Source organism: Austrofundulus limnaeus, unplaced genomic scaffold (assembly GCF_001266775.1).
Source record: "Austrofundulus limnaeus strain Quisiro unplaced genomic scaffold, Austrofundulus_limnaeus-1.0 Scaffold125, whole genome shotgun sequence".
Classification (NCBI taxonomy): domain Eukaryota; kingdom Metazoa; phylum Chordata; class Actinopteri; order Cyprinodontiformes; family Rivulidae; genus Austrofundulus; species Austrofundulus limnaeus.
Window position 1 is genome coordinate 495,453 of NW_013952527.1, and position 8,890 is coordinate 504,342.

At 39.7% G+C, this 8,890-nt stretch overlaps 2 protein-coding genes across 2 annotated transcripts in view; both read left to right on the forward strand.

The window, feature by feature from the left end:
- The window catches only part of parp14rs1 (poly(ADP-ribose) polymerase family member 14-related sequence 1), an 11,744-nt gene extending 10,653 nt beyond the window's left edge, over window positions 1-1,091 (forward strand). The window contains exon 14 of the mRNA XM_014015221.1: window positions 251-1,091. Coding sequence (XP_013870675.1) covers window positions 251-534 — 284 coding nt within the window. The 3' untranslated portion in view covers window positions 535-1,091. The remainder of the gene's footprint in view (window positions 1-250) is intronic.
- A 1,711-nt stretch (window positions 1,092-2,802) lies between these two features.
- Window positions 2,803-8,890, forward strand: part of esyt3 (extended synaptotagmin-like protein 3) — a gene marked incomplete in the record, with an annotated part of 15,655 nt that continues 9,567 nt past the window's right edge. The window contains 9 exon segments of the mRNA XM_014015224.1: window positions 2,803-3,303; window positions 4,671-4,712; window positions 6,847-6,981; window positions 7,063-7,139; window positions 7,227-7,296; window positions 7,377-7,466; window positions 7,551-7,606; window positions 8,238-8,358; window positions 8,463-8,639. Coding sequence (XP_013870678.1) covers window positions 2,950-3,303; window positions 4,671-4,712; window positions 6,847-6,981; window positions 7,063-7,139; window positions 7,227-7,296; window positions 7,377-7,466; window positions 7,551-7,606; window positions 8,238-8,358; window positions 8,463-8,639 — 1,122 coding nt within the window.

Here is an 8,890-nt window from a genome sequence, read left to right on the forward strand (position 1 = left end):
ACCAACATCTGGTGAAAATTTCATGTCATTAGCACCTCTAGTAATATATTTACTGAGAAAAATGGTGACGTGTTCAATACTTATTTTACCCGCTGTATTTCCTGATCTTTCAAAAGGAACATTTTTACATTATTATATGTTATAATATTATAAAGTAGATATTTTTATATCTACTGTTTTGACAGCTTCATGCAACTTCTATTGTGCCAAAGATCAACCTGGTGACCTTATATTTTTCTTAATTTTTCAGCTGCATGTTATGGCAATGGGTCATACTTTGCCGTGAAGGCCAGTTACTCTGCCCAGGACACCTACTCCAGGCCCAATCAAAATGGAGAGAAGTTCATGTACCTCTGCCGAGTGCTGACAGGAGACTTCACCCTCGGACAGCAAAACATGATCGCGCCGCCATCCAAGGGGAACAACTCTGTTTTACTGTACGACAGCGTTGTGGACAATACGTCCAGCCCCAGCATGTTTGTGATCTTTCATGACATCCAGGCCTATCCTGAGTATTTGATAACATTCAAGTGAAACACTGTAACAACAAATCTATCAGTTCAGTTAGCTTACTTAGTGCCTTGAAAATGTCTCAGAGAACACTTTACATTTAAATCATGCAAACAAGATTCAGTTCATATAGAAATTAAAGTAATGTTAAAACAAATAGTCATCTGTGYTCTGAGTAAAACCTGATCGGTGAGCAGAACTCCTGGCAGGAGTCTGCTTTGTTCCAGTAAATCCTGTGACAATAAATAATTAATTAGAAATCAAAAGTGAAACTACTGCATCATTAAAAATGTTCCTGTTAAACATACAAGCACATTGTTTACTTCAACTCTCCTTTGTAACCATGTCTTTAAATGCCTTTAAATAAGTGATTTTTCTTATTTTTTGCATTCTTATCTTGAATTAGCACAATAAGCATGTTGTATGAATGCTAACTGAAGTATCTCAGTGATCTTTGAACCTTTGCAATAAAAGTGATGTTATAACTCAGATCTTAACTCTGTTTTAACTTCAACTTTTCAGCTTTAGCAGATTTGAAACTTCAGTCACTGTAACGTTTGTCAAGCAGGTGGTGGAAACGGCTGTGATTTGTTTAGTAGATAATAAAATTATTTCATTTGAATTCTGTTTTGTGTGATTTTTTTTCTTTTTTATGTTTTAACCCAACCGCACCACACTATTTAAATAACTACAGTGCTGGGGAAAAGTATTTGCCTCCTTGTAGAGTTCTTCTGTTTTTGCTTTTTTGTCACCTAAAAATAGTTCAGATCTTCAAACAGGTTTTGACATCAAAGATAACCTGAGCAAATACAAACTGCAGTTTTGTAATAATGATTGAAAACATCTGACAAACTGACCCAATGTGATAAAAAGTAATTGCCCTTGTTAAATCATAAATTAATTGCGATTAACCACACTTCCTTTTTTTATTATTACATCCTTTTTTTTTTGAAAGCTGGTCTGTTCCAGCTCCAGTAAATATTATCTCATATTATCTCATGTTGAATCTGAAGAATGTTCCATTGGTCAGCTGGGATTTTAGTGCTTTAGAATTAGCTTTTACTAAAGTTTAAAGTGTGTTAGTGCTTCAGAATTAGGGGATCTAAATATTAAGAGTTAGTGCAACAAATTTTTAGATTAGTGCCGCCCACCACAGAGGTGGGACCAAGTCATTGTTTTTCAAGTCTCAAGTCTTTATCATCAAGTCAGAGACAAGTCTCAAGCACAGACAGGCAACTGTCAATTCAAGTCTCAAACTTGGAATTTCAAGTCCTTTTAAAATAATGTCACATTTGTATGTTAAATGTAAATGATGGTGTGTTCTTTTTAAAATCTGTATTCATCTCAAATCGTAATGAAACTTACAGCTGAACTTAGTATTTTTTAAAAATCATTTTAAAATTACACCTCTATATTGCACAGTTCAAATAAACTTAGCTGCAAAACTATAATTTCCCATTTTTTAAATTGAGTTAATTTGATTTGCTGTGTTGCAGCTCACGCACATGTACAGAGTGTGAGGAAAAAAGATGGACTGTCTGCCTTCGTTAATATGAAATGAGTTCATTAATGGGTCCCACTGTGTTTTAAACTTTAGATTTTGGGTAAAATATCAAGTCTTTTCAAGTAAATGGGGTTCAATTGAAGTCCCAAATAATGTAAAAGTCAAAGTCACGTCACAAGTCTCTGAACAGTTTTTTTAAGTCAAGTCGGAAGTTATAATATTAATGAMTCGAGTCCCCACCTCTGATGATTAATCCSTAAGAAAAAGGCAAAGAGCCGAAATGGCTTGAAAATTACAAAGCCAACAATAAAACATAAAAAATACAGAGGTCTGTTGGCTGAACCAACACTGCATTTCAGAAAAAGATCATACTGACAGTCAAACATGKTGGAGGTAGTGTGATGGTCTGGGGTTGCTTCAGTGGCCACCCCTAAAAAAAAAGCAATTGTCTCTCATTATAAACATTTCTCAAACAGCTTTGGAAAGAACAGAACCCTCTGGCGCCATCTGTTGGACATGTTTYGACACTGCAGACGTTTCTCATTTGTTTACATCTTAATTAAACATGAATAAATTAAGTTTCAGTCCACCTCGTACATCAATGAGCTACAGTGGCTGATGTTATAGAGCAGTTAATAATCAACCAAATATAAATACTCTCAAGTACTAGTAATTTATTTATTTATTTTTTGCTAAATTGTGGGATTTTGTTCTCCTCTCCCCACCCATGAACACAGGTGAGCCTACCTGCTTTTGGGAGGTTAAAAACGCGGAAGTTTTCAGGGAGGGGGCGTTTTTTTTTATGGCTGCACCCAAACCTGAGAGTCATGAAAAAACACGTCATGTTTTCCTGCGGGAGTTCTTCAAGTATATGACAGCAGATCCCTAAAGAGTCCCTCTCCTCTCACCCCCACCTCAGCGGGAGTCTCCGGGCGATGGCAGCCGCCGCTCCCCAAGCTCCAGGCGGCCCGGCGCAGGGCGCTGGGCTCGCGGAGAACCAGCCGGTCCACGGCAGCTCGGAGACGCTCACTCCCTCCGCCCTCAACCGCCTGATGATGGAGTTTCTGATTTACTTTGGCCGAGCCATTCTGGTGTTCTACCCCGTGTACCTGACGGGATACCTGGGCCTGAGCATCAGCTGGGTGCTGCTGTGCATGGTGATGATCACCTGGTGGAAGAAGAACCGCCAGAGGAAGGACGCGCGGATCGACTCGGCCATCGAGTTCGTGGATAACGAGACGCACGTGATCAACTCTGAGCTGAAAAATGCCTTGCAGATGGCTTCATGGGTATGTAAAGTCCAACAAATCACACTTATTATGCAATATGATGCCAACAACAAGGTTTCTGGACAAAGCTGCGTGAAGTATGGGTGCAGAGGGTGCAGCAGCACTGATGGATGCAGGAGGATGGACCTTTTTTTAATACGTGGACTGGAGAAGAAAAAAAACTGATTTCGCTATAAATTTCAGTACTCTTGCTAATATTTTGTATATCTTGGAAGCATGATTTTATCGTCATCCAGGATTTAATAATTAGATATTTAAGACATTTCAACCTAAAAAAACAGCGTTCACACTTTAATACATTTTAATTTAGGGAGATTAAAGGAAACGTTAAGACCCACTTTTAAAACATCAACAATCATGCAAAATTGTTGCTTAAATATTGAAGAAAATGTATTTCAGTTAGGCTAAGTATAATGGAATATAAGGGTTAACGTGATAGTTTTACTTTTTTATGGGGTCTGATGGTTTCTCCCATAGTTTCACTTTTCACTAAATTCAAAGCAGATCTGTTTTTTTTCCATCTTTATTGGCAACATGTTAACTATTTACTCCTTAGAGCATTTCAGAGATTTGAAAACTAAAGTGTTCTCTCTTTGTCTCTGCGGTTTATGATCTTCACTCGTCGTTTTAACAACTGATATAAAGTAAAGTGCAGCAAAGTTGTGCAAAACATCCATTAAAAACGAGCTGAGCTGCAGGACGTGGAGTCACACCCTGTATTTGCATTTCTGACCAGACTCRGGCAGAACTTCCCATGGATCAAATGTTCTGTTGGGTTCCAGGTGTTGCCTCTCCACATGTGACAGTACCACACCCACAAACAGTGACTCATCTTGTAAAAGAAAAGAGAAGTGTGCTTTTTTTTGTTTAGTGTCAGGAATAAAGGTAAATTTGTACGATGAATGTGAACTTTGATCAGTTTTTTTATTAGTTGGGTCAGATTATGAAGGTAGCATCATAAGTTCTGCCTTTAAATGTGCGCAGAGTGTTTTTTTTTTTTTTTTGTTTGTTTGTTTCTGTATAGTGTTGCTGTAGTTTTCTTTAAGCAGGGTGTGGGCCCATCACGTGCAGTTTGTTAAGCATAATTCCCAAAACTTGTGTTCCGGTTCACAGTTTTGATGCTGCAGACAAGTGTTGGTAAGCCCTACGTTGACCTAAACATGTCAAATCTCTGGAATGAGAATAATTTCTTTTACCCCAGTTTTTTTTCTTTCAATTGCTGCAATATTGACAATTTTTGCTTGCTTAATTTGTTTAATTACATCCTATAATTTTTATTATGCATGCTATCGTTTTGTCAGTACAATATTTTTCAAGTTTGTGATTATGGACTAAATAAAGTCTTTGTTTTTTTTTTTATCCTAAAGGTGCAATTCACAGAAGTCGAGAAAGTTCACTGGTTGAACAAGGTATGGTAATATCTTATGTTTGTACATTTTTGAGTAATTTAGGCCTGAAATAGATTTTAAAAAGTAGAGCATGTTGAAACGTACTGTTTACGTACTGACAACTGATCTCAAGATTTCAGGTTCAACCGGTGTGATCATTATGACACTTGAATATGTTTAAAAAGGAAAAAATCTTTTTGCAAAATTGTAATGGTTTTTATCTTTTTTATATACAGTATATTAATCACACAAAAAATAAAAAACAAATAAAACAGGCAATAGTGTCAGCTTGATTTCACCTGCCAAGGACAGGTCTAATGAAAAGTTAGGTCAAAGTTTGGCTGTAAGGAAGCTTTTAAAGAACAGAGTTCCATTAAGTTAGGAGACATGACCTGTAGGGTCAAGAGTTTATTTTGAAAGAGAGGTCAGTCACGCTATACTGTACACTTACTGGCCACTTTATTAAGCACACCTTACTAGTACCGGGTGGGACCACTTTTGCCTTCAGAACTGCCTTAATCCTTCGTGTCATAGATTCAATAAGGTACTGGAAACATTCCTCAGAGTCTAGTCCATATTGACATGATAGCATCACACAGTTGCTGCATATTTGTTGGCTGAAAATCCATGATGAGAATATCCCGTTCCACCACATCCCAAATGTCTCTATTGGATTGAGATCTGGTGACTGTGGAGGCCATTCCAGTACAGTGAACTCAATGTTGTGTTCAAGAAACCAGTCTGAAATGATTCAGGCTTTATGACATGGAGTGTTATCCTGCTGGAAGTAGCCATTAGAAGATGGTACACTGTGGTCATTAAGGGATGGACGTGGTCAGAAGATGGTACACTGTGGTCATAAAGGGATGGACGTGGTCAGAAGATGGTACACTGTGGTCATAAAGGAATGGACATGGTCAGAAGATGGTACACTGTGCTCATAAAGGGATAGACATGGTCAGAAGATGGTACACTGTGCTCATAAAGGGATGGACATGGTCAGAAGATGGTACACAGCTCATAAAGGGATGGACATGGGCAGAAGATGGTACACTGTGGTCGTAAAGGGATGGACGTGGTCAGAAGATGGTACACTGTGGTCATAAAGGGATGGACGTGGTCAGAAGATGGTACACTGTGGTCATAAAGGGATGGACGTGGTCAGAAGATGGTACACTGTGGTCATAAAGGGATGGACATGGTCAGCAACAATACTCAGGTACACTGTGGCATTGACACGATGCTTAATTGGTACAAATGGGCCCAAGGTGTGCCAGGAAACTATCCCCCCACACCATTGCACCACCATCAGCCTGAACCGTTGATACAAGGCAGGATGGATCCATGCTTTCATGTTATTGACGCCAAATTCTGACCCTACCATTCGAATGTTGCAGAGAAATCCTTATTAGACCAGGCAACGTTTTCCAATCTTCTATTGTCCRATTTTGGTGAGTCTGTGTGAATTGTAGCCTCAGTTTCCTGTTCTTAGCTGACAGGAGTGGCATCAGGTGTGGTCTTCTGCTGCTGAAGCCCATCTGCCTCAAGGTTTGACGTGTTGTGTTCAGAGATGATCTTCTGCAGACCTCTGTTGTAACCAGTGGTTATTTGAGTCACTGTTGCTGTTCTATCAGCTCGAACCAGTCTGGCCATTCTCCTCTGACCTCTGGCGTCAACAAGGCGTTTGCACCTACAGAACTGCCACTCACTGGAAATTTTCTGTTTTTCAGACCATTCTCTGTAAACCCTAGAGATGGTTGTGGGTGAAAATCCCAGTAGATCAGCAGTTTGTAAAATACTCAATCCAGCCCGTCTGACACCAACAACCATGCCACGTTCAAAGTCACTTAAATCACTTTTCTTCATCATTCTGATGCTGGTTTGGACTGCAGCAGATCGTCTTGGCCATGTCTACATGCCTAAATGCACTGAGTTGCTGTAATGTAATTGGCTGATTCCACATTCGTGTTAATGTTTAGTTGGACAGGTGGACCTAATAAAGTGGACGGTGAGTGTAAATACGGTTTCAGACAAAGGATCAAGAATTTTAAAGCAAACTGAACAATGTGTCGGCTTTATTGTTTAGTCATAAAACAGCAGCTTTACCCTTTAACGATGTGTTTGATATTTTTGACCTGTTCTTCTGCATGTTCAGGTGTTGGAGCAGGCATGGCCTTTCTTTGGGATGTACATGGAGAAAGTGCTGAAGGAAAAGATCCAGCCGACAGTCAGACTCTCCAGCTCTGCGCTCAGAATGTTCACTTTCACCAAAATTCACTTTGGTTACAAGGTGAGCTGACATTTTGACCGTTTCTGTTTATATTTTCACGTGATGAGGTGAGAGAGTCTCATTACTTGAAATGTCCTTCAGCCTTTCAGGATCACGGGGATGAGAGCGTACACCCATGAAGTGGACCAGCGGCAGGTGATCCTGGACCTGAACATCCAGTCAGTCCAACRTATTTTACATTCTCTCTCCTGCATCGATTTTAGTCTCAGTCTGTGAGCTGTGTGTCTCCCCTGTTTACTCCACAGGTATGATGGTGACGTGGACATCTATGCAAACGTGAGCACTGCAATCACAGCTGGTGTGAAAGATCTAAAGGTGAGCATTTTTTTGGTCCTGTTAAAGCTTTGCTGTTTATGTCTGCTGCGTTTTTCGAAAAATAAACCTGAACGTTTTAGTTCCAGGGGATGCTGAGGGTCATTTTAGAGCCACTTATTGGTCAGGCACCACTGGTTGGTGGCATCACTCTGTTTTTCATCCGCCGCCCTGTAAGCCCTCTCACGTGAATCCAGTTTTTAAAGCTGTACTTGTGATCATTTCTGTTGAAACCCACTTCTTTTGATTTCCCTCAGACCCTTCAGATCAACTGGACTGGTTTGACGAATCTGTTGGACAGCCCTGGGTTCAGGTTGGACTTCTTCATTATTTGAGGGACAGTTGGATCTATTTACCGTTATTTTACCAGGCAAATCCCATTGAGATCTCAGATCTCTTTTTCAAGGGAGACCTGGGCCTGAAGACAACCTATTGTACTTGTTTTTGTGTTGTGGGGGGGAAAGCAGAGAACCTGGGAAAAAAACACGCAAGCACGAGGAGACTGTGCAAACTCTGCAGAGAAGGACCGGTTCGCTCCAAACTTTTAATCTTCTGTTTTATGGCGTTCCACATAACATGCCATATATCACCTAACATTTACACATAACATGTCATTTATCACCTAACATTTACACATAACATGTCATTTATCACCTAACATATACACATAACATGTCATTTATCACCTAACATTTACACATAACATGTCACATATCACCTAACATTTACACATAACATGTCATATATCACCTAACATATACACATAACATGTCATATATCACCTAACATATACACATAACATGTCACATATCACCTAACATATACACATAACATATGGCATAACATATCACTTAGCATATCACCTTACATATCCCAATATATATACATATTACTTAGACAGAAATACTTATTTTTGACACTAATGGATCACCATACCRTTTCAGTTCTCTCTCTGGGGACACGGTCATTGACATCATAGCCTCTTTGATGGTGTTGCCGAACCGCTTGTGCATCCCCCTCATAGACCAGCTCAAAGTGGACCAGATGAGGTTTCCGCTTCCTCGCGTACGTATCGAACGGTCCCGATCTGAGTTTAGCTTCTGCTGAACCTAAAAAAAAAGAGCTGAAACATTCTGATGTGAAGCTGCATGACTACCCGTGCTCCTCAGGGGGTGGTGAGGGTCCACGTGTTGGAGGCCAGAGACCTGGTGGCCAAAGATACCTACATGATGGGTTTGGTGAAAGGCAAGTCGGACCCGTACGTGAAACTCCGAGTGGGCAACCGCAATTTCAAAACCAAGACCATCAAGGAAAACCTGCACCCAAAATGGAATGAAGTTTATGAGGTAAAGAAACATAAACATGSTTCAGTTTTTTTTTTACTTTTATTTCAGACACAACTCAGGGTTTTAGACTTTCTGTTTTGTTGAAAAGTTTAGCTTCTTATTCTTTCAAGCCTTTGTGCTTTCTGAGATACAAACATTTCTCTCTTTGCAGAAGTTAAAACTAAAGATTATTTTTGTTTTATTACAGGCAGGACACAGAATAGAAACTCCCCACTTCAGTCTTTTTCCTCTTCCACCACTGAATATTATTA